The sequence below is a fragment of the Triplophysa rosa genome, linkage group LG18, assembly GCF_024868665.1.
Source record: "Triplophysa rosa linkage group LG18, Trosa_1v2, whole genome shotgun sequence".
Lineage (NCBI taxonomy): Eukaryota > Metazoa > Chordata > Actinopteri > Cypriniformes > Nemacheilidae > Triplophysa > Triplophysa rosa.
Window position 1 is genome coordinate 21,103,458 of NC_079907.1, and position 26,615 is coordinate 21,130,072.

At 38.7% G+C, this 26,615-nt stretch overlaps 2 protein-coding genes across 2 annotated transcripts; one reads left to right on the forward strand and one right to left on the reverse strand.

The window, feature by feature from the left end:
- Positions 1-10,456: 10,456 nt before the first annotated feature.
- Positions 10,457-21,073, forward strand: fam20a (FAM20A golgi associated secretory pathway pseudokinase). The gene is made up of 11 exons (XM_057358957.1): positions 10,457-11,100; positions 12,937-13,130; positions 13,533-13,583; positions 15,733-15,811; positions 15,887-15,979; positions 18,033-18,148; positions 18,286-18,466; positions 18,609-18,718; positions 18,933-19,014; positions 19,092-19,151; positions 19,714-21,073. Exons 1-11 carry the CDS (start codon positions 10,754-10,756, stop codon positions 19,976-19,978), a joined length of 1,578 nt encoding a protein of 525 aa, XP_057214940.1. The 5' UTR covers positions 10,457-10,753; the 3' UTR covers positions 19,979-21,073.
- Positions 21,074-21,217: 144 nt separating this feature from the next.
- Positions 21,218-26,250, reverse strand: prkar1ab (protein kinase, cAMP-dependent, regulatory, type I, alpha (tissue specific extinguisher 1) b). Its single transcript, XM_057358958.1, has 11 exons — positions 26,119-26,250; positions 24,784-24,983; positions 24,503-24,670; positions 24,328-24,419; positions 24,176-24,237; positions 24,054-24,100; positions 23,809-23,967; positions 23,660-23,720; positions 23,408-23,529; positions 23,244-23,325; positions 21,218-23,062 (listed from the first exon to the last, which is right to left on the reverse strand). Exons 2-11 carry the CDS (start codon positions 24,955-24,957, stop codon positions 22,890-22,892), a joined length of 1,140 nt encoding a protein of 379 aa, XP_057214941.1. The 5' UTR covers positions 24,958-24,983; positions 26,119-26,250; the 3' UTR covers positions 21,218-22,889.
- Positions 26,251-26,615: the final 365 nt, after the last annotated feature.

Below are 26,615 nucleotides of genomic sequence, written 5' to 3' on the forward strand. Positions count from 1 at the left end.
GGGGTTGCAAGCAGTTATTTTTTAGCACCCTTGAGCCATGACTTATTCACAATAGCTACAGCACAGCCTCTGTACCTTCTTGCTTAACACTAGTGAACATTTCACTTAAATAAAGTATAGTAAATGTGTTATAAGTTATAATGTGAATAAGTTGTTTTCACAATAAATGCTGCAGAGTGAAGAATATCAATTTGTGTATATTTATTGTACATTGTACCCTGTAACTAAATAGAAAAAGGGGGGTAAAAATCTGACTTCGGCCCGCAGATTTTATACTTACCCTGTAACTACACAAAACAAGGGGGTAACAAGCACCACTACAATTTACAGCCTGTAGGAGTTACACTTACCATGTAACTACACAGAACAAAGGTTAAGAAGCACCACTTACCCTTTAACAACCCGAAACAAGACTATTTGCCCATTAATTACAGAGAAAAGTACTCCTTTTTTAAAAAACGTTTTTTAATTGCACAGTATATTTGCACTGACATACAAGTGTCTAACTACATAGAACAAGTGGTAACAAGCACCACTTACCCTGTAACTACACAGAACAAGGGGGTAACAAGCACCACTACAATTTACAGCCCGCAAGAGTTACACATACGCTGTAACTACACAGATCAAGGGGGAAACAAGCACCACTACAATTTACAGCCCGCAGGAGTTACATTTACCCTGTAACTACACAGAACAAGGGGTAAGAAGCACCACTTACCCTGTAACAACCCGAAACAAGGCTATTTGCCCATTAATTACAGAGAAAAAACGTTTTTTAAAAAAACGTTGTAATTACACAGTATATTTGCACTGACATACAAGTGTCTCATTATTTATTTATTATTTACATATCCTGAGAACAGCTGAAAAGAGGTGATCGTGAAGTTGGAAATTATGCCTCATTTTCTCGAAACTCTAAACACAAATCCGTAATGTGACGAGGGAGGCGTGACGAGAGCCGTTGGAGGAGGAAGTGAGGCCGGGACGCGATTGATAATCAGTGTCAGCTCGCCCCGAGGGGTCTCGCGGTGCTGCGGAGTCGGGCAGCGCGGACGAGGGATGTCCGCCAACGGCTGCCCGAGGCGGTGGTGCTGAAGCAAGTACGCTTCGGCTGGGACGAAGAGCTCGCTGCCGTGTGCCTGGGTCGAGTTGGGGTGGCTGCCATCCGAAAGGGAGCGGAGAGGTCAGCCCCGCTTGCCGTGGGCCGGAGCCTGCTGCCGTCCGCCAGAAAGGGGAGGAGCAGGAAGCGGGGGACCTGCTACCGGCTGCCTGCAGTTGGAGGAGCCACCGCCGGACGCCAGGACACTAGGGCCTCACTGCCGCACCCCTGGGTCGAGGTGGGATGGTCCGGGAGGGAGCGGAGGAGTCAGCCCCGCTTGCCATGGGCCGGAACCTGCTGCCGTCTGCCAGAAAGGGGAGGAGCAGGAAGCGGGGGACTCGCTACAGGCTGCCCTCAGCTGGAAGAGCCATCGCCGGCCGCCAGGGGGCGGAGGAGGCGCGAGCCGTCCACCGAGCGTCCAGTACCACCGCATGGCACCGCGAGGAAGAGCCTCTCGGCTGGCTGAGGACCGAGCGACAGCGTGTCGGGGAACCGGACCAATTTTTTTTTTGTTTCCTCTCTCCCCTCTCTCGCCCCTGTCGTTCCTGGTGCTTCCGTCTCCGTTCTCTCGTCTCGTCTGTCCATACCCCCAGGCACTGGGGCCGTTGAGACTGGCCCCCCGGGGGGAGTAAGCACAGTCTCGTGGGTACCCCCCGGCCTGTGAGGGGCGATGGGGGTATGTGACGAGGGAGGCGTGACGAGAGCCGTGGGAGGAGGAAGCGAGGCCGGGACGCGATTTATAATGAGTGTCAGCTGGGCGTCATTCCGGCCTCGTATCTCTCACGGAGGAAGGACGAACGGCAGGAGAATACGGTGAGAGAGGACCGGGCCCGGACATTGGTTAAGTTTTGTTTATGTTCGTGTTGCCGGCAGTCGTCCGCGAGGGGCTGCCGGCTTGTTACTTTTGTATTTTTGTGTATTTATTTTTGATTAAAATGTTTAATGTTCGCCGGTTCCCGCCTCCTTCCTTCCGTTTTATTGAACCTTATTACACAAAACTTATCACCCAATTCCCTCAACATTTTCAGGTCAAAATGAAGCTCCCCACTCACAACTTGCTGAAAAAGCTAACTTTCAGAAAAAGTTTAAAAACCAAAAAACAATATAAACTGGGTATGGAACACAATACAGAATACAATTGAATAAATATATATACTGTATAAACATGGCATCCTATGCACCTTTGGCCTAATTTCATTCCAGGATACTATAAAATGTTCTTGTTCTTCTGACAAAATATTTATTTGTTAATACTCAACTCTAAGTTCTGCAAAAATACAGAACATGTAAAAAATGTGACGAATAAACTTGACAATCACAAATTTGAGGGTGTACACGTGCTACAATTTACAGGATACAGAATACAAGTTGGTGTATTGTTATGAGAATTGTTTCATTAATTGGGTGTTAGCAATCGAGAAAAACTGTAAGATAAAGGAGAGAGAAACACAAGTCAAATATTATACGGACTATAAACTCCTATATGTAATAAATAAATGAAGCAGAATGTTACATTTAAAGTGATATTACCGTAATAAATACTTTAAATTCTTTAACTACTAAAGCTGATGTCAGCAGCCCTCCGGTCAGGCAAACAGTGCAAAACAGTATCCGAACAGTGGCGAGGAACCCCCCGCCAAAAATCCCAACCAGGGGAACCAGTTATCACATAATTTAGGCATGTACTTTGGGACCAGGATTTGAAAAGACCATGGAATAGTTCTAATAAAATAGTTATGACATTGATTCATCCAATGCAACACTGCTAGTTAATGATTAATTCCATGTTTTGAAATAATGTGACCGCATGTCATGACACAGTCATGGCACATCCTTCGATGTGGTAAATATCAGGAATTTGTGTGCTTTGTCAATCATTCATTCATATCTAATGATAATGCACAAACAACCCCCACAGAGAACAAGCCACTTCAATCAAAGGAGAGGAGGACAGGCCGGAGAACAGCCAATCCCAAACAGGCTCATCAAATTTTATCTACTGGGGTGAAAGTTCATGAGAGGGCACTCTGACAGACCTCAGTGAGGGTGATTGTCAGCCAACAGGTAGACTGAAACACTCGCGAACATACAGAGACCTTGATAACCGTATAGTCTAAAGACCTCTCGTAGACGTGATCAATAAAAGGTCTTTACCAAAAACTACAGTACATACATAAAGACTCGGTTGCCATTTTTTTAGAGAGTTTGTTGGGTCTTCAGTCATTTAAAATAGTTGTACGTAAGCCATTTCTTTATTGTGTAATTGTAACGATCCTTTGACAGCTCCAAAGTGACTATAAAGTTGACCGTTAAGTGCAGACAAACAGAATCTGCGGTTTGCTGAGCTCATTTTCCTCTGCTTCCAGCAAGTCCCCATCTTGCCAAAACAAGCGATTAACTAAACCTCTCGACAGAGCTGGGTGTGTCACCTAGTTCCTGCAGCAGTCTAGACACTCATTGGAGTGAGTTACAGGTCTGTTGATGCTCAGACGTCGTCCAGTCTCCACGTGTGGCATTGAACTTTCATAACAGCTGCTCGGGGGAATTTCCCCTAACTTCAAACAGTTCATCAAGAATCAGTGTAAACGTATAAACCTTCAAAGACGACATGCAATCAAAATGGACCCCATTTACTTTCTTGATAAATGCACTCACTGGAGTCATTTGAGATGATTCATCACTGCGTGTTATAAAGTCAAATGAAGAAATGGCTTTAAATGACTTTTCTGCTCATGTTAACAGCCCTCGTGAAAAATAACCTTTGTTTAAAAAACATGGTTTTACTACAGTTTAAAAAAAGCATGGTTGCTGTAGTAAAACCATGGTTTTGCGAATAGTAATCAATGCACCAAAAAAACACAGTTACTACAATTTTACCACAAAAAAAATTCGTAAGGGAGGACCATTTAAGAACATAAATAATATATAAATCAATATATGAATATATATTATTTTGTCATAATAATACAAATTATTTTTTTTACTTAGTAATTAAGTTAGTGTGCAAGATTTTGTCTCTTTTTATTGACGTTTGACATTGCCATTATCTTATGCATCTATGCAGGTGTGCTCATAGAGAAAAACTTTTGACTACAGGCATATTGTGGCCATCTGACTGACACAAAGAGCAACTGACTGTAGGTTGTTTTGCTTTTGAAATAGAACAGCTCCAGTGGTGCAATCCACCGCTGTGCGGTTCCCAGTTTTAGGAAAGTAAAAGCTCTTCACCATGTCAAAGTGTTATCTAGTAACAGAATATGTAGTAGGACAGTCATGCAAATAAAAATATGTAATGTTTAAGGTTGGCTGTGGCAGCGTTCGGTACTTATAGAACAATACATAGCAGGGCAATGGCCAGGGTTGTGAGTTCGAGCCTCACTTGGAGCATATCAAAAAGTGAAAACTCTTCACCATGTCAAAGGGTTATCTAGCTAAATATGTAATACGTAATGAATCATATGAATTAAAATCTGTGATTTTCTAGCTTGGCTGTGGCTCCATTGGTGCAATCGTTCAGCATGAGGTTGTGAGTTCAAGCCTCACCTAGAGCACATTTTAAGGAAGTGAAAAAATCTCCACCATATAAAAACTTAGTGTAGCAACCATAAATCCAGCGAGACTGCAAATTCTACCTCTCTATGCAATTGTATTATGCCAGCCGTATTAATTACAGTCTGTCCTACTTAAGGTTGTTTGTGGCTCCAGTGGCACAATCAGTCAGCGCACGGTACTTATATGACAGTACGTAGCAGAGCGATGTCGAGGTTGTGAGTTCGAACCTTGCCTGCAGCACAAGTGAAAACTCTTCCCCGTGTTAAAGTGTTACATAGTAACTGAATATGTAGTAGAATAGTCATATATATTAATTCTGTATTGACCAAGATCAACTGTGACTCGAGTGGCACAATCGGTGAGCACGTGGTCCTTATAAGACAGTACATAGCAGAGCAATGCTTTGAGTTGTGAACAAAAGAGGCAATAATCGGATCAATATTGGGCATCTGACCCAGGCCAAAAGTGCTCTGCTTGCACTAGTGTGGTGCGTAAGTGATTTTGGGTTAGCCCAGCACTCCTGCCATTAGTCAATATAATCTCTTGATGGCAGAAAGACGGAGAAGAGGAGAAGGTGGAGCCGAACCTTTAAAAAAAGCACTAGTAGAGGTTGTAACTACTGGAACTGTATCAAAGCCTAAACAAGCCAATGCAGCCCGAAGGGCTCGCTTCACCACCTCCTGTTCTGACTGTGAACCTTCTTTAGATCCACAACCGGTCTCCTCAGAGACATAATGGGAGACCTGAGAGTGCTCTGCAATAATCTCTTCTTCAACCACATTAAACAGATTGTGAGAAACTGCCACTGACATGACATCTTCCTCCAACTTGGGAGAATTCATAGTGGGAGCTTCAACTGATGGGATTAGTTTCTCAGCCAATTGTAACTTTATAAGCAAAGACTTAATCTGAGCAAACTCAGCAATCAACCCATCCACCTTCTTAACTCAGGAATCTTCCTTAGTTCTTTTGCCAGAAGAAAGATCCCTTGATTCAGCATGTTTACGTTTAACCATTGTTTTACGTTGCGGTGGCGGTGGCGATGATTTTGGTGGTAGTAGCAACTCCCTCAAGAGTTTTTCCACCATAGCTACACAAGAGGTCATCCTCTCCCAAGACAGAACTTTGCAGTTCATGCAGGCCTTCTCTGTGAGACCCTTCTTCAGGTGTTCCAGGCAGGCCCAACAAGAAGGGCAACAGTCGTGCCCATCATCCATTTGCAGAGGGGCCATGCACAATGTGCAGACACGAGATACCTTTTCCATGATCTATCAGAAATTCTGTAGGCCGAGCAAAAGCACTCTGACATTTACCTCTCTATGCAATTGTATTAGGCCAGTCATATCAATTACAGTCTGTCATACTCAAGGTTGTTTGTGGCTCCAGTGGCACAATCAGGTACTTATAAGACGTAGCAGGGCAATGCCGAGGTTGTGAGTCCAAGCCTCACCTGGAGCAAAGCTTTAATAAAGTGAAAACTCTTCACCATGTCAAAGTTTTATCTAGTAACTGAGTATGTAGTAGAACAGTCATATAAATTAAAATCTATAACAACCCAGCCTGGCTGTAGTGCAATCGGTCAGTGTGCGGTATTATACGACAGTACATGGCAGAGTGATGCTGAGGTTGTGAGTTCGAGCCTCACCTAGAGCTCAGTTTTATGGACAGGAAAAATCGTCACCATATTAAAACGTAACCTTGCAACCATAAGTCTAGTGAGACTGCAAATTCTACGTCTCTATGTAATTGTAGTAGGCGAGTCATATAAATTACAGTATGTCATACCCAAGGTGTGTTGTGGCGCAATCGGTCAGTGTGCGGTACTTATAAGAACGTACATAGCAGGGCAATGCCGAGGTTGTGAGTTTATGCTTCACCTGCATCATAGTTTTAAGAAAGTGAAAACTCGCCACAATGTTCAAATTTAATTTAGTAAACTGTTGAGACTGATAATTTGTGCTTTTCTCTACAAATTACAATCTGTTGTGTTCAAGGTTCATTGTGCCGCAGTCGTGCGGCATCACAATGGTGCAGCAACACACCCTAACTGCATTTTTTTAGGTTCCCTCAGAATATTCTGCATTTAAGGAACTAGACTGAAAGACTACAAGCAACAGTGCTACAAGCCCTTGATTTGCAAGGGTTATTCAATATTTGTTCAGATGTTTAGTATGCTTAAAACATATCAGTAACACAAACAGACCTGTGGCTACATGGTGCTGTTCATAGAATTAACTGAACGTTTTGCAAAACTAGTTGAGGGCAAAGACAAAGACAACGCCCTATTTTTTGTCCTGAAAACAGCACCAGGGTTTAGTGTTCAACATTTGTTGAGTGTTTGTTGCCATGCACATCTCAACACTTGGGTTTTGCTTGGCCAGTAAAGATATTTGGTGAGGTGGACTGAGAAGGCTAAGATGTTTTTCTCTTTAAAACTTTTAAATGCCTCAGCCAGAGAAGAAATAAAAAATGAAGAGGAATTGATGGTAAGGGTGGGTGAATGAGTGCATAGGCATTCACATGTGCCAGGATCGGCTACTGACTGTCATGGCATGCTCGGGGAAGCGAGACAATGTTATGGCAACCACATTACATGTCAGACACATTTCAATGTCTCCACCACAGTGCAATAGGAGGACACAAAACGTTATACATTACATTTTCGTCTATTTTAAATGGAATAGAAGTAGTTGGCCATGTTTTAGTTAAAGAAATGCATAAAAGGCTTGTCATATAACTTTGACTTTTTAATTAGAAACAAACCACTTTACACTTTATCAGTGAGCCAGAGGATATACCTCTCAAAAGTATGTAAGGTGCTACAGATTTAAAAGATACCTCAAATTGGAAATTTCTTGTTTTCTCTATGTTCATTTCTTGTTATGCTAACATGTATACTACAGTACAGTACAGTACAGTACAGTACAGTACAATACATTCATATACACAGAACCAGAGCCAGCCCTTCCTATAAGCGAACTAAGCGGCTGCTTAGTATTGTTGACAATTGACAATTGTTTAGTATTTAACGATAGAAATGTTGAACATCTGACAGTATTCACTGATGCAAACGACAAAATGCTGATTTAGATGAAAAATATGTAATTTAAGTGATTCATGTAATTTATGATTATCTGACAATTCAGTGTTTTATTTGGGATACATTTAAGAATAATTGTGTGCATATTGTATAGTAATAATCAAGCCTAAATAAAAAAAAGATTCAATCATCCCCCAGGGCTGTGTGGCTTTAAATGGTGTTTATAAGTTGTGGTTAAAATAAAATAAAAATGATTTTTAAAATAAAATCTTTGCAAATAGTTAATGAATTGAACAATAAATTACACAACTTTTGTATGGTCTGTGCTCGAAATTTAAAGGGACAGTTCACCTAAAATTGGAAGTAAAGAAATTATTAAATATTTTGACAATCACAATACACTTGTAATGCAAAGTTTATGTGTTTTTGTTTTATGACATTCCTGCGTGCAAATAATCAAACGTTGAAAATAATCGATTGTATTGGGGGCACAGGGGGACCCCTAAATAAAATTCTGCTTAGGGCCCGGAAAAGCTTGGGCCAGCCCTGCAATAACAGTAAGTGTACATTTTGTGGATGCAGAAAGAAAGAGAAAAAACAGAAACGTTTTATAACCAGGAATTAACCAGAAAGTTAATCTATGGAACCCTATTGAGGCCAAAACTGTGAAAAAGTCGTGACCTCAGGTTGTCCACACATCATCATTATATAAGATGCAACTTTAAAATATTATTTCCGTCATGCATTTTAAAATTCATACATCAAAAATGTAATTGACAAAATTAAACAACCACAATCAGCACCTTCAATTTAGCCCACACCTTCCACAAGGAGTAGTTCAGAAAATCTAAGCTTTCTCATATTTACCCAGATTCATTTTTCTTGTTAATATAAGATTTTTAATATGAACTTGAGATCAATCTCTTGTTGTATTCCTTAACTGTGGGGCACTTTTGATAAAAGCATCTGTTAAATGAATAAATGTAAATTACTATTATAGGACTTGACGTTCCAAAAAGCACAATTATTATTTGGATTTTTATCAAAACTGAAACTAAGGCAAACATGGACTAGATCTTAATGTAAATATGGCGGCACACACATAACGTCTTATTATGTGTCTTGTGACAACTATTTGGATTAGTTTAATAAAGGTTTTAATGATAGATGTGATGATAGATACGGTTTATATAACAGTAATACATATTTATACAGTATATAAAATGTTTGTGTTTATCTGAAAAAAGTTATATACTGTATGCCTGAGATGGTTAGAGGGTGAGTAAATTATGAGAGAATTTTCATTTGAACTATTGCTTTAACCTTTTTGTATTTTGGCACATACCAAGTGGAACATTCACCTTAACATGAGCAGAATACTGTGCTGTGATTTATTACTTGTTCCATCTATCCATTGACAAAGATTTGGCCAACTGTACACACAAATTTTTCTCAATAACCACAATGTTGAAATTTGACGGCTCACTAAAACTCTTGTCTGGGAATGCAGCGACTCCTTCTCAGGGTGGAATGCATTTGTCTGATATTAAATGGGATACAGTGTGTGCATGTGCGTGTTTTGTTGTATTCGTTATTTATGCATCTCGCAATCAGGTCATGCATAAATGTCTAAGCTTTCTACTTGTTGAACAGAACACTTTTTTTCACAACTTTCCCAAAAGACGACTTCTAATGTGCCGTTATATAATTCTTCGAGAATTCTTGGAAGCTTTGGAGCTGCTCTGTATAAATTATCCACGACAGATAACAGAGTACAAGTATACACAAAGTTTGAAGAAAGTGAAAAACAACATTATAAATCTTTGGACGTCCATAAAGCTTAAAATCAGGCAGATTTCTTTTTTCAGATTGATGAAATCAAGTTTCTGAAGGACGTTAAGAAACGTTAAGAAAACAAAGCTGAGAGAATTCCACAAGCTACCTACTGTAGATAAACACACCTTTCTGTTTTCAAGCGCCCACAAATACTGCCAGTTGCTGGCATTCGGTCAATGTTGAAGTCATCTAAGTAGTAATGGATGAAGTGTTACTCAATTACATGTTGTCCTGTTCAGAGTCTTGAGACATCAACAACAGCTGCAATGACCATGTTGACATTTCACTCAAAAAGATATATTTGTTTTTGACCACAGAATTGAGTCAGACAGTTTGATTTCAAAATAGCAGCATCTGGATTTTGGACCCATTCACCCCTTCACTGTTGGGAAAGACCTGTGTGTTGTAATTTTGTGGGTCTAAAAATACTGTTTCATCTGTTTATGAGTTCTTAAGGTTTTTTTTGTTCCAAACACAATGGTTTTTAAATTACACAGGACCGATTTTGGTTCCACAAATGCACACATACACGGAAGCGTATCCAAACAAATGGCAGATGTTCTAGAATACCACAGCCGCCGCGCAGATGCAACCTGGGAAATACCTACCGTGTTTCCCGTCCACCTCACATCGGTTTCAACGAACGTACACGTTTCACTGCTCCACTGTTGATAACACTTGAGGCGCAGAAAACCCCGACCTTTTCATTTCTCAACTGAAAACATACACTCACTTTATGTGTGTTGGCAGTCAGACATGCTTTCCATCACATTCCCTTTTCTCCTCTCTCTCTCTCGCTCTCTCTCTCTCCAGTCTGTGTGTGTGTGTGTGTGTTTATCTGCGTGCGTGTTTTTTGATTGGAGGCTGTGTCTACATGGGAAGTGGGAAGGTGCAATTGGAATGTCGCCTAAAGGCAAGGGAGCTGCACTGCTTCCACTCTTCAGTCCGTGAGCCAGGGACGCCGTACAACAAAGTGGCTTAGGGCAGAGTCGTGAGACACACACAGCAAAGCAACAGTCTCAAAGGGTTTGTGTGAGCTACTATGGAATAGTTGAATGAAGTGGGAAACACACCGCCCTGGTCTCAAAAGAAGGTGCAGGATCTGTTGATGAGCAGAAACAAGTTTTGTGGAGTGGACGTCCATCTGGCACAATTTAGAGGAGCACATCCCAATCCAGCTGGGAGGAAACCATTGCAGTGCTCTTCGATCTCTACCGGGGGACATGAGGAGAGATAGGCTGCTGGTGGCTGTCACGTTGGTCACCCTCCTGGCGGCTGATGTTCATTTTGTCCTAATTCCCCGATTGAAAACATGGTATCACCTGTCCAGAGAAATCTGCGCATGCAGGGGCGACAATGTCAGCTCGGGGAACCGTGTTCCCACAACTGATCTGTGGCTTTTGAACCAGAGTTCTACTCTGGTTTCTGCAGAGCAAGACTCCAAGCTGGAAAGGTTGTTCCGACACTCGCTGTACAACATCCGTCTTCCAGAACTGGGGCCTGATGATCTTATATTGCAGCACGAGGAGCTTATGAATTACCACAAGAGAAAAATGACCCGATGGGAGAGGTAAGCAACGTTTCTCAGTCAAATTATTTTTGACATGTGACTCCGCTATACGATGATCAGAGTTGAATAAAGTTTGATCTCAGATCACACTTTGGTCAAAAAATTGTAAGTACTGTAGCCTATATACTGTATATTTCAGTTGACTATAGTGCATACATACTAGCCTAGAATTTACTGTAGTCTCCAATCATTTGTTTTAGAGGATGGAGTTTTGGTTATTTGTAATCTGATTACCTATATCTTTATTCTGGGAAAAGCCATATTGTACTTGTCAACATTGGTTAGGACATTCCGAATGTACATTTATTTGCAGCTTTATTGAGCAAGCTAACTGATAAGACAAAGTACCAATTTGGTGCAATTGGTCAAAAAACAAATATGGGTCACTTTGCATTTAGTTGATACGTACTGTATTTAAAGACGAATGACTGAAGAACAAATAATGCTAGAATGCACTACTTATTCATCACATAAAAGCAATATTGTCAATTTATTGACTTGAGGGTTTGCAGTGTTTGAATGCTGTTTATACAGAGCAACCAATGATCAGTCATGATTATTATTTTTGGCCACTGCATTGCCCTGATATTGCCCTCACTGAATTTAGGGCTCAAGTTGTGTTTTTAAAAGATTTTCCTCTCGAGTTAAACACATTTTCATGACAGTAGGGTAGACGAAGCACTTGTACCGGCAGTAATGTTGTCCAACAGCCTGGCCAAGATGTGCAGGTGTCTCCCACGTAATCAGAGGTTTGCCATTAACAACTCACTTTAATTTTGTTTTCGATCGCCGGAGGCTCTATTGTAAGTAAAAGATCCCAAGTCAGAACTCTTTAGTTTCTATAAGAACCGATGAGATGCGCACATGTGTCCAGGTGGGAGTACTCATTGTGTACATTAGCAGTGGTGAGTGCGGTAACTATGGAATCAGCACACAGAGACTCAAGAATTCTGTTTATTTTAAAGTGTGGCCTCCTTTTGGGTCTCTGTCACAGTAAACATTTCTGTCCTTTAAATCTGATATTTGACTATTTCATTTTTTTACGTTTTCTCAAGCTGATGCTTGCAAAAGCCATGATCACAATTTCAAGGGCAAATATTTGCGGCAAATAAGATCAGTATTCTGAAGCGTGAAGATGTTACCATGAAATAATAATGACCTTGATGTACTTTCGTACATGAGGAATATTTACATTTATTCATTTAGCAGACGCTTTTATCCAAAACCCTATCAATTTTCCCCAGAAAAACTGAAAGAATTGCCAGTTTTGAACCCATGGGGACTGCTGGTTAAATGTAATAAAGATAACAAATGATGATTAATAACGTTAATAACAAACAGCAGTTAAATGGCTTGCAAATGCAATTTCACATTTAAATATGAATACAGTACATTTTTCTTTTCTGGGAATAAAACACATACCGTATACTGTATTATAGAAATGCTTTCTGTTTTATAAATTGAATAATGTTTCACATGTTGTAGGAAGTAAAATATGTTGCCAGCAGCTGTGGAATATAATTGTGACGTTCTTGGATCTCAAAGGCTTCTACGTGTGTAGACTTGTGCACACTAAGGGAACTGGAGCTAAGAATATCTCTTAGTTGATGACTTTAAAGAGAGAATACACCAAGGGTATATTTTGAATAATCATTTTAGGAATATAATGATTTAATGAATGGCTTATAATCAACCTACATGTATTGGAAGGCAACTGCAGTGTTTAAAGAGACAAACATCTCAGAATGTTGTCATTGCAAATGTTGAATATACTCATAAGAGAAATGGTTAATCAGAATAAAAGACCCAATAATCTTCACAATTTGTGTTCCACAGACTGAACAAGTTCTACATTGAGGCGGCAGCTGCTTCTAACATCACTATACCTGATCACCCTGTGACCTTTGACCCTGAGGCCAGTTGGCTAAGATTCCATTTGGGCATCAACCGATATGCACTATATTCAAGAGATGACAGCAGCATAGACAGACTTCTGAAGGACATGCAGACAGCCACTGTTATTAGTGCAGGTAATGTATTCCTCTGAATCAGCTTTAACATATCTTGATGTGAAAGTGCTTTGGTTTTATTTCAATGAATAATACTCCAATATGCATAGCTATGCTGCCCACTTTTATGTCTTCCCGCAACTGGTAGAGCATTGTGTTAGCTGTGCGATTCCATTACCTGGGAGCACACATAAAGTATTGTCAAGGTGAATGCAATATCAGTCGCATCTGCCAAATGTGTAAAAATGAAAAAAACAAAACAAAGGCACTACAGTCTCACCCCTTAAAGTTCTTAAAAGAAGTACATTTCATAAAAATGAAAATGATATTTTCTTTACACAAACCTATTGTTTGTGAAATGTCATAAGTTCATCTTAAGTTCATCTTAAAGTATAATGCAATATTTTTCATTGTGTCTGACAGATTACACTCAGGATGAGAAAGCTTTAAAGGGTGCATGTGACTGCTCTCAAGGTAACTACTTGATGTATTTGTCCAGGTTTTTTCTTTACTCAACTTTACTTAAACCTAAAGTATTGTCACTCACCCACAAAAAACTACATGACAACATTACACACAATACTGAAATAACTTGTGTAAAATGTAAGAAACATTCCAGTAGATTTAACAAAATGTGGATGGTACATTGCTATTTAAATAATATATGAACTGGCAGTAGTGGGGGGTGTCATTTTTACACAAATGATAACACAATTCATATTTTTACATTAAGAGTAAACAATAAGAAACAATTTCATTGTGAATCGTTTCCTATCCCCTATATAGTGCCATATGTAACATTCCCCATACAGGATGCAGTAAAAGATGAGAAGCTAAAATATAGAATGATGTCATCAAAATTCTAGATCGTTTATTGGTGGAAGTGAGAAACTGTTTATATTTTCTAAATATGTTTATATCTTATATCTTCTAAATGTGAAATTTGTGGTTTTGAAGCACATTAGCTTATAGGTAACCTTAAAGTCGCCATGAAATCAAAACTTATTTTTAATCGAATGTTGTTATAAATGAGAAAATCGGGAGGAAATCAGAAACTTCCCTCCCCCTACAAATGACATCTCTTTTTGCATGACATACAGTATATCTCACCCTATAAAAACATCTCATAAAATACACTGGCAGCTGGGGCACCAGAAAAATACGTTAAATAACATTTTAATGTGAAATTACATCTTTTAGCAGTCTTTTTCGGTGATTTGACATTTTTACCGTTTTTTTTATATGTGAAAAATCTGTCAAATAAAACGGTAAAACGTTTTTTTTTACATCATTGCAAATTCAGTTTTATACCGACTTTAAGACTAAACTATACTAAAAGGCACAAAACTTACATTTTGAATTCAGGGGACATATTTTGACAAATAACAACATAAAATTTCGTTAAACGCTCTCTAGTTTGTAATAGATGTAATACATGTAATAAGCTAACTTACAGGCCTGTGCAACAATTGTATTGTTCTGTAAGTTTTTTAACAATAACATGTCTATGTCTTAAAACTTAAAAATCCATCTTCATTATTCAATCTGTCCCAAGAAACAGAAGCTCTCATGGTAAACAACCATTCTCATAATAACCATGTGTATTCACATGTATCCAAACCTCATCATCATTGCCCTGCAGTTTAAATCCTTTGAAGGTAATGAGTAAGACCAGTACTTGCTATTATAAGGCGTGTGTAGAATAAATGACCACTACCCCTATTAGTATCAAAGGCGGTTGTGTAGAATAAATGGCATTTGGAGCACACCCCTTTCAGAAACAAACAACCCTCAGTCATAAAAAGCAATCAGTCTACATTACAGCATCGCTCCTCTAAACTCAAAACCACACTTTCACCACCTGCCCCTGAACTCAGACAAACGAACCAAATGCTGTTTCCCTTTTAGCTTTTTTGGCCCTAAACAAACATCTGATGCAGTAGTTTTACTGTCCGACTTGAAGCTTTTGTTGTTTCTCTGCTTTGCACCACGACTTGTGTTATTTTGGAGTGTGGTTGAGTTTGTAAACTATTGATATGATTTAGCCATAGAGAAGCTAAAAGAAGTTGGAACTGTGTGGTTTGGGGTTGGCAGCAGCCTGCCGTGGCTTCCCACAACCTCAGACAAAGCAGAAGAAACACCGCTGGTGGAGCGCACCACAAGCACAAGTACATTTATGCAGAAACCCCCTATAACTAAACTGTCGCAGTTGACGTTTTTGGGGAACCAAACTAAAAATAAATAAATAAAATGAGAGAATAAATCAAGTAAAATAATATTTAAAAAATCTTGTTCAAAAATCTAAAGAGAAAAGTTCCAAAATATTAATTTTTCACTGTTTGTATATTGTATATACAGGTATTGCACAACGCATTCTCATTCCTAACAATTTTACGAGGTGGCTGATTTGTACGAATTCGTATTTTCTTTCTACATTTTCACACAATCTGCTTTTTTGCCAATGTTGGTTAGCTTAAGGGGTTGGGCTTCATTATTGCTTTTTTTATTCATCGTACATTTTTGTACAATTTCCATTATACAAATGAACACGAATTAGCCCCCTTGTAAAATACTTATGAAGTCGCGAGTGTTTTCTTTCTTTCTGATCTTTCTGTCCAATCAGTGGTTAAGCCAAGCGGTCTTCACTTGAAGTTGGCACTGAAGCTCCAAGACTTTGGCAAAGCTATGTTTAAACCAATGAGGTACTGTAACATTGTGTTAGGTCTTATTTTGATTCGTTTGGTTACGTGTCACTAAATCATGGCCTTTCATTTCAGACAGGAGCGACACGAGGAGACACCAGAGAACTTTTTCTATTTCGTTGACTTTCAGAGGCACAATGCAGAGATTGCAGCCTTCCACCTCGACAGGTGAGGTGATAAAAACACTGATGAGAGTCATCATAGCAAATAGACAGATGGAGTTACAGTCAATCCTCAAGGGTAGGAATGAATTACCTTGTGAAGGATCTGATATGAGTAAACACAGATGAAATCCCTCAGGCACCAGACATTAAAAGCACTGGGATATTGTATGTCATTGTTTGGGCCTGTTGAAACAATGAGGTTCTGCATGATTAGTCTCCTCAAAGTGCATTTGGTGTGGTCTGTCATGACAGATTGTATGATGATGAAACCCTGGAGCAGAAGGAAACAGACAATATGTTGAAATTTCATTTCTGAGTCATTGATGCATTCTGAAGCTTTCAACACATGTATGTTTAAATTGTATTAATTGACGTGGAAAATTGTACTAAATTATGTATTCAGATGCATTAGTCAGTGTGTATTGTTAAATTGTAGACCCCTATTGTATCCGTTAGCGTTCTTATTATAATTCCACCATTGCGTCTATGGCAGCCCATAGAACCGTACGCGGGAAAGTTAGGAAATTTGGCACACTGATAGAGGGCAATTTTATATGTTACTGTGGCAAATTTGGAGTCTCTAACTAAAACCCTCTAGCGCCACCAATAGTCATTTTTCACCGCCATTTTGAATTTTTCGAAAAACTTACTTTTTTCAACTTGTCCTACAGCGTTTGTCTGATAGTGCTGACAAAAAGCTATTTAAAGATTTTCAATTCGATTCGTATACCCTGTTAATTCATTTGATGGTGAGCACGCCAAAATGGATTTGATGCTGCATCTTCACCAAACTTTTGTGTATCGACACGAAACTTGGTATATAGTTTCGGCACAGCGCCACCTAGTGGTCCAGAGATATAAAAAATGGCTATTTTTGCTTATAACTTTTGAAAACTTTGGTGTAAAATCATGAGAGTGGTCTTGTTTAATTCCTTGAGACATGCCGAGTCAAACCATACCCAGTATTCCTTGGTCGCCCATTTTGAATTTGGTCACAAAATGCAGTATTTCATGAACGCCACAGCATCTCCCTACGAAACTTGGTATGGTTCTTCATGTCCGTATTCTGAGAGGACCTGTAACGTTTTACTCTAGCTTCCCCTAGTGGTCAAGAGATATAAGGAAATTTATGAAAATGCTTATAACATGAAAAATTCAACGTCATGTCATTTCATTTACATTACTAGAGTTGTTGGCTCTAGTCGAGTTCTTTGATACCACCTTTGTCATATTCCACCATACATCTTGACCGCCATATGGCATTTTATTCAAAACATACTTTTTCCGAACTCCTCCTGCAAAATTTGTTGGATTTGCATGACATTTGGTATATAGCATCTAGAGACACTCATTGACCCCGTAATTGCTGCTTGCAGCTATATTTAACTTCATTTGGCTGTTTATCAGCTACTGTAGGTGCTACAATAGCAGATTTCACACAGTGGGATGCAGTGGAAGAATATGTGTGTTGTTCTGCCATCCGTTTTGTGACATTTAAAGGGATAGTTCAGAGGCAAAACAAAATTACACCATGTTTTACTCACGCTCAAGGCATTCTAGGTGTCTATGACTTTCTACTTTCAGATGAATACAGTTGGAGTTATAATACCATTTTTCTTGGCTCTTCCAATGGGAGTGAGCTCAACAGGTTAATAAAGGCCTTTTGAAGCGAATCAATGCATTTGTTTAACAGAAATATGCATATTTACAACTTTATAAACTGTAATATCTAACTTCCGTTGGAGGATGGCATTCTGGCAATTATTTTTTACCATAACTAGTTCTAAAAGGATGAATTAAGTATCCTCTAAGAATCCATTAGGAGTCATAAAAAGGCCTACTAATTATACTGAAATTACCGAAATATTTATTTATACTGTGAAAATACCCCACATTATCAACAAGATTCCATTTACATTCTGAAGCTAATATTTATCTCACTTAAAATAGAATTTGAAACGATTGTTAATACTTGGTAACTTTATCTGTCAGCAAGTATTAGGTTCCTTTTTAATGTAACCTGAGTTAACAAGCCATAAAGTGTAACTTGTGTGCAGAGTGCTGGACTTCCGGAGAGTTCCACCTGTGTCTGGGAGATTGGTCAATGTGACCGGTGACATCTTGTATATAACTCACAACGCGGACCTGCGCAATGTGTTCTTTACCTCTCCAGGTGTGAACTAGTATTCAAAAAAGCCAAAACATTTGAATAAAAATGTGTATTAAATATTATTGTTGGCCTTTTGGTTTGACATCAGTGTGTGATTTGTTTGAATTCCTTTAAAAGTTTTCTTCTTTTTCCTTGACCAGCCAACAACACGTGTTTCTTTGCCAAGTGTTTATACGTGTGCAAGTCAGAGTATGCTGTGTGTGGTCACCCGGATCTTCTGGAAGGGTCCATGTCTGCCTATCTACCAGGCTTGAGCATTGCTCCCCGGATCTCCATTCCCAACCCCTGGATACGCTCCTACAGCTTCACTGGCCGAGAGGAGTATGTGACTTTCATTTTTTGGTCTATGTGTTCTTGTGAACATAACCTGTAGTTGAGCAACTTGTTTTGCTATCCCTTGGGTGTGAAGCAAAAAATGCTTAGTCTTGGAACAATTCATGTCTCATCTTTTTTTTTCTTTTAGGTGGGAAGTTAATCCATTATACTGTAACACAATCAAAAAACTTTATCCCTACAACTCTGGGAATAGACTTCTCAACATCATTGACATGGCAATATTCGACTTTCTCACAGGCATGTATGCACATTTTTACCTTTCATTTGAAAAACTTCAACAGAATCAGGCCTGCGATGCACTTTAAACTATAAAACTGTGCCGGAACATTCACATAATACCAATTCCACACCTGGCAAAGAAGTATAAGTGATTGGTTCTTCACCAACTAACAAAAACACACATCGCATGTATTAACCTTAATGGAATAGATGCTTTTACTTCCTGTTGTAGGAAACATGGACAGGCACCATTATGAGATTTTCACCAAGTTTGGAGATGAAGGTTTCTTGCTTCACTTAGATAATGCCAGAGGGTATGTTCTCATCTGTGCAATGTTTTTAACATTTATATTATTAGTAAAGGTTTCGTCATCTCCATATTTTCTTGCAGATTTGGACGATATTTCCACGATGAGATGTCAATTTTAGCACCCTTGACGCAATGCTGCGTGTAAGCATCTTAAATGATTTTACTAAAAAACTAGTTCACCTAAAAATGAAACTTTTCTTATCATTTACTTCCTTCAGCTGAACACAAACACAAAATGGGATAGTCTCCAATTTACGCGCTAGAAATCACATACCTCCATTTTAAAAGTAAACGTCTTCAGACGATAAATAAATGGGGTTGTATACCACCGATATTCATATTTCAAACTTGTTTGTCTTCAGATGAGGAAAGAAAGGATGAGGGTGAGTCAACGATGAGAGAATTGTTTATTTTTGGTTGAGCTATTCCATTAATCTTGCACTTAAAGCGATAATAATAATCATTTATTCACCCTCAAGTCATAAACCTGTATGACTTTTCTTTCTTCGGCAAAACACAAAAACATATTTTGAAGAGCATTGTTAACCAAACAACACTAGACCCCACTGACTTCCATTCTATGAACATTTCTCGAAATATCTTATACAGATATTTATAATATAGAGTCATATACAGGTTTTTAACAACATGAGATTTTTTATTTGTGGGTGAGCTATGCCTTTAACATAATTACATCCTACAGCATCAAGCGCTCTACACTACTGAGAATGAAACTTTTGGCAAGATCAGAGTACCGTCTAAGTGACGTAATGCGGGAGTCCCTATCGCGAGATCTGCTCACCCCAGTTCTGACTGAGGCACATCTGGAGGCCTTGGATCGGCGATTGGAACATGTTCTTAGGACAGTGGGAAGGTGTGTGAAGAAGCTGGGAGAAACACAAGTGGTGGTCACGGACTTTGTGGAATCACAGAGAGGAACAACTATCCACCCAGCGACAAACAGGTGACAGGAGGACAGTGAGAAGTGAGGATGCGAAGAGATAACAAGAACCCTAGCTGAGACCCCCCAAAATTCCACGACAAAAAAATCAGCGTACCCAAATCAAGGAGATTTGATTGTTTTTGTAAGAAGCTATAATTCCTATGCATCTTAATGGCAGGTGCTGGGCTGGCACAGGACCACAAAGTGAAACATGGTACTCTTGGATGCTCAATTTTGGAAAAGAATGAAATGCCATATTCGCCATACATACCTGTTGATGGCACCAGAGGAGGCCAGCAAAAATAGACCTTGAGAGACAATTCAAAATAATGTCACCTTATAGTCTACTATAACATGTTTTGTTACTTTTTAAATAGCTGTCAACAGAATAATATATTTTTAGTTGTCAAACAACATTAAAGTGGTAATTTTACCACCAATAAGTCAAATAAATCATGGACTAAATCTTCCATTTCTTTGCTATTCACTATGTCTATAAGGCATAGACACATGTCAACAACTGTTTGTTAAGTAGTCCAGACATTTTCAATAAAACAGCACCTTTAAGGGGATGCCCTGAGCTGGTGATGTTGAGACATGAGTTAAGAATGTCAGATTGTGAATTTCGGGTTGATCATTGTCAGAAAAGATTATTGGAGTCATTTGGAAAAGCTGTGTGATGCAGGATTGGCATTGAAGACAAGATCATATTACATCAGAAAACGCACCATTTATTGTTCTTTAACTGCACCGTGGGAATGTTAATGTTATGTTAACAATTAGTTAATGCATTAGCTAACAACGAACATACTTCTACAGCATTTATTCATATTAGTTTATAATTTCAGCGTTACATTATTAAAATCAAACGTTGTTAACATGAATTACTGTAGGCTATTGGCATGAACTAAAATCAACAAGGATTAATAAATGCTGAAAAACGAAATTGTTCATTGTTAGCTAATGCATTTACTACTATTACCAAATAGCATCTTCGTGTTACCGACCAGTTTTATACAAACAGCCTGATGTCCCAGCAAGAAACCAAACCCGAAACCAAACTTTAATCTAAACCATTTTTTAAGGTAGGACATTAGTATTCCACTATGAACCTAATCCAAGACTTTAATTAAACACCGCCCCCTTGTGTATGACAATGTGAATATACATATAAATACAAAAACGTTTTTTTTTTTCAGGGAAAGTGTTCAACTTATAATAATAATGGAACCTTTGATTGCTTAACGTCTTTGCTATGTCCAAAAGGTTTATTTCTGTGTAGAACTCACAGGGAATCAAATGACATATTTGGGAAACACTGGAGCAAAAATATCATCAGTGGTCCACAACTCTAAAAACTTGTCACAAAACAAGCACAAACATTCGGGTTACAAGGAAAATGTAACTCATGACAACAAAAGCCAAGGCGAGCTCTAAAACACACAATCATTCAACAGTCCATTCGCACAGATATAAAACTTACAAGTAATCTGACCCAATTCAAATGACAATTTAAAATGCAAAACATTCGTGCCAAATCATTTTACTCTATAAAATGTATCATAAACTAATACTGGGAACATAATATATATATATATAAAGAGAATCAGACAATGACTATGTGATAGAGACTGTTTAACAGAAACATTGACAGTATCTAATTAACAAAACAAGTTTCCCATTTTCTTCTCAGTTTCGCGCTAAATTTCAGTAAAAGTCTCATTCATGAAACAAGGTTGATTTTGTGTACATCGTTTAAAAAAAAGCTACATTTAATTCGTTTTGTTTTTGTTTATTATATAGAACTTTTCAGACTCTGTTTTCAAACTGTACCACTAGAAAACCAGACACCCCGGCATTTACATGATTTATAATCATTCCATTTTCAATTGAACATTAAAACTGCTACAAGCCTGTTAAAAATAGCCATAGAAACACTCACAAGAGAAAATAACAAATAAGGTCATTTCAAAATACGGCATGCGTCTAAATATGCAACTGTGCACGTGAAGGTATCATTTGTGGAAAAATAAGCTTATTAAAAATAAAACTTGTATTTTTGGGCATATACTGACAAAAAGGTAAATACTGAAACATTCAACGCTTCTCACTCAGTGATAGCCACATGCAATTTGAAAATAGAAATGAAATATTATCAGTGCTAGAAGCAAAATTCAAGTGAAGAACTGAGACTCTGTCCAACCTTTGGCACTGGCATTTTAGCAGAAAAATAACAATTATCATTTCAATCACATACAGTAACCGTTATGCTTAATAGTTTAAAATGTTTTCAAAATTGTTGAGCCAGCTTCTCCTACTATAAAACCTAATTACAAATATACTGCTTAATGACCTGACATTAACTACAAGCAACAAAACACAAATATCAAGAAAGTGTGCTGGAATGATAACAAAAATATCAATCCTACAGTTGTGGTGTATTTCGGACCGTTGTTTTCTCCATTAAATCATATCATGTCTTTGTTTGAGGAGGTCTGTATAGGGCCAATTCGGCAGTAAGGCTTAAAGGAGCTGAATGACAATGTAACTACATAATTCTTTTCATAAGTAGGCAGTTCATCTCTTATAGAAAACTAGTCTTAAAAAACTAACTTCAGCACTGGATGGGTAAAGGAATTCACAATTGTTTTAAAATAACTTTACTATAAATATATTTTTACTCCTGCTCTTTCTTTAGTTCAGTGCTGGAGTTCCAGGTAAAAATTCTGTGGAATAAAGGCTGCGATTTGATTGGACGAGCATGTGTTTGATTGTCTCTCTTTTCATATGGCTCTAAATGTCCAACAATGAAAACGCTGTTAAAGCTTTCGACTGATGCGACGGTCAAATGGGAAGCGCGTGAAAGTTACTGAGCTTGTGTATATGACGTGTACATTAAAAACTAAACTGTGGACCCTGCGACAGAGGTTGCCGTCTCAGACAGAGAGCGAGACGAAGCTGTTGTACTGCTGGATGTTGCGTTTTAGGATGTCCGAGCACGGCCCCAACACCCTCTCGAAACGCGGCCTGTCCAACTTGACGCACTTCAGTGGCCCACGGGCCACCACAGTGGCTGCACGGGGCCGGTTCATGAGCAGTGCGATCTCACCTAGAGAGAGAGGACGAGTGTGAAAAACACAATTCAAAAATAAAAATGAATGTTACTTCCCAGCTAAATGTTTGGACAATCTTTTATTCTCATTTATTTTTTAGTGACAGGTTGCTCTAGAAAAGCTCCTGCAACATTTAAACATTTGATCCATTTAATATGTTTTGCCTTCATGACATACCAAAGTAGTCCGATGGTCCTAACCGGCCGACCTCCACAAACTCTTCATTTTCTGACCTCCGCTGCAGAACAGCAGCACATCCCTGAAAAAAGCAAAGAGTTGAACTTTAGAAAACAGGAGACACAAAAACATTCACACACTCGCAGCCGGAGGGCAAAGCTCACTTCTAGGATGATGAAGAACTCGTCCCCTGGTTCTCCTTGCACTACGATCTTCTGGGTGTCCTCAAACTGCACCGGCTCTAAAGCATCAGCCACGGTCAGACGCTCCCACTTATCTAGAGACTCTGTGATGATCAGACAAGTTCACGTCACAAAAACCAAATTGAGACCCATCATATCCCAACTGGTTTCCATTAGAACTGGTCTTGTAGAAAATAACACATTCTTCATCAATATTTACGCTCTAAGTATTACCTAAAATGGACACTTTGGTTAGGAACTCCTCATACATCTTCCTCTTCCTCAAAGTGCTGCCCTAAAATCAAAATCAACCCACATTTATGTTTTAGAATATACATTTCCTTCAATATAACTTCCTGTGATCTAAAGTGATGTGTTTGTACCATCAGTATTCTCCTATAGCTGTCTCTGTCAATACCCCAGAGCTTTGCGTTGGTCTTGGCTCTGACAGTCGCGGCTCTTGGGGTACCATAGATCAAAGCCAGTTCTCCAAAGCTGCCCCCTTCTCCAATGCTGGTGACCCACTCGCTGTTAACATACACCTGTGAGGAGACGAATCATACACCATATACAGTCGCTGGCCAAGATGGTTGACTTTAAATGACAAAACCGGAGTAATGGAGCTTACATCCATTTCGCCCTGGTCTATGACGTAGAAATTATCGCCCTCATCACCTACAAAACAAGTGTGAATTTAGCTTTACGATAATAAAAGAAAATAAATTCGGTGAAGTATTTTTGCAGTTCTACCTTGCTGGATGACAATCTCTCCCGCAATGTAGGTGACCGGGAACATTGCATCGAATATGTCGCTGTAAGTTCAAATATCAGAAACATACCGTCAATACATAAAGTACTTGCCTGCACAAAAATGACATCAAATATCTATAGCAATAAATCACCTTCGTTCATTGTCATCCAAATGTGAGAAGAGCACATTCCTTTCAATAGCTTTGGCAAGAGCAGCCATAGTTTTGTAGTCCTTAGGGATAACCTTCACCGAGAAAACAGAACACATTAATACTCTCTCCAAACTCGCCATCACAATTTGACGTTATCACACCGTGACAAACTGACCTTCCTAACATATGAAGCAGCGTCCTCCTCATTGTAAACCTCAGCGCTGATAGCTCCTCTCCGTCTGCGCCCCTTCACCACAGGATTCATGGGAGGAGACACTTCATCTTCACGCGAGTCTGAGCGAGAACTGTCTTTCTGCTGGTTCAGGATCTGCTTCGCTTCCTCCTGTCAATTAAAAAAACACACGCACCTATTTTCCAGACGTAGAACCACAGCACAGTATGAGCTTTGTTGGGATCTTATGTTATAATGCATCTAATGTACATTGAAGTGCAAACCTTTTCCAGTCTCTCAAAGGATTCTCGGAGGAAGGCCATGGGTCGTTCAGGTCGTGAGGTGCACAGTTGTACGATGCAGTCCTTCAGATGCTGCTGGATGTTGTGTGTTTGCACGTATAACTCACATTCTCGCAGACTCTTCTCCTCCTCGGTGATCGCACTGCCTGATGCCATGGTGAACACTTGATGTGACCTTTGATCTGCAGCGGGACGAAAATAGAGAGCATTTACTTGCAGTGACAAAGAGCTCAGTGAGATGCTGATGAACTGCAACAAGCATTTATTTGTCAGTGAACATAAACGTTAAGAACTAAGTTTAAACACCGTGTACTGTAATGTATAGACGGTTTCATCGGACACGCGCACCAGGACTGTAGTAAACTTTCGGTCTGTGTTTGTGTCAGGGTTATTTTAGTTGACTAAACTTCGAACTTTGAAAATGTTTCCGTTCATTGAAATTAAATAAGATATTGATTTAAAAATGATTGGAAAGACTCAATATAAAATGGAAATGTTGCCTCAAAAATAAACGGAAATAAGTTTAAAGCACTCAAATTTTAATAATAAACAAAAACTAAAATAAAAATGAATTGATCTTATATAGCAACATTATTAATTATAAATCAATTATAAAATGACAAAAGCATATATCCAAATTGCTAAAACTTTTACTAAAATTAACACAAAAAATAAAACCTCATTTGAAATATTAATACAACTAAATAAAACTAAAATCAAAACTATAATAACTATAATAACTTATTTGGCTAGTGCCTAATAATATAACTATTTATATTTTATTGAATTTATGTTAATATTAATGTATATATATATTTTTTGTATAATAATTATATAACGATTTGTTGAATTTTGTTGTATGTTAATTGAATTAAACAATGTTGCAAAATTAAAACCATGTTCAATATCAACGACACTATTAAGACTTTACCAGCACAATATAACAGTTTTAATCCATTTTGACGTGACCATGTGACTAAAATATACAACGTAACGAATAAGAAACAACATAACTGACCAAACACCACACATACAAAAACATAACGCGCTTTAAAATGTGATTAATGTTACAACATGCTGAACCTTCACAATACATAAAATATAAATGAAATATACACGAAGCAAAATACTGAAGGCAAACGCGTTGTGCATTAAATAGGATATTTTGAATAAGGCGAGATATCTAATCGAAGGCCGTAACGTTAGAGCGGTCGCCATCTTGATCGGTATCATAAACAAATGACATTTACAGCAGTTCCCGATAATCAAATGTAACATTGCGTCACACCGCCCCCAAAAATATCGCATATGATTTACCGTTTTCCTTTCCGAGCCTTTACAAGGGGACTCGGTTTGTGCGTTATTCTGTTATTCAGAGACGGCACAGCAACTCTTGATTCCTCACAAGCGTTTGGATGTCAGCCCACCGGAAACACTAAAGTCTGCCATTGACGTCAATTCGCTTGCTTCTCACATGGAAACTGTAACCCTGGGTAACCTTAAAGAGCACGCTACACGTTAACCCAGGAACGTACCAAACGCACAATTTCTCTATCATACTTGTGTGAAATTCTATTTCAGTGCACACTTTGCAGTTTTGGTCTATTATGTATGAATTATTTTTACATTTTTATTGCTTATTTACACTGTATTTGTTATTGTTGTTTGTTATTATTAGTGGCCACATTTTACAATGCAGTACACATAGATGTTTCTCGAGTTAGATATTGTATTTACCTATTTACAATTTTCAAAGTCAAGGATTAACAGCTTTCGTTGCAAACCCGATTAAACTGGATCCTGCACAACTGACG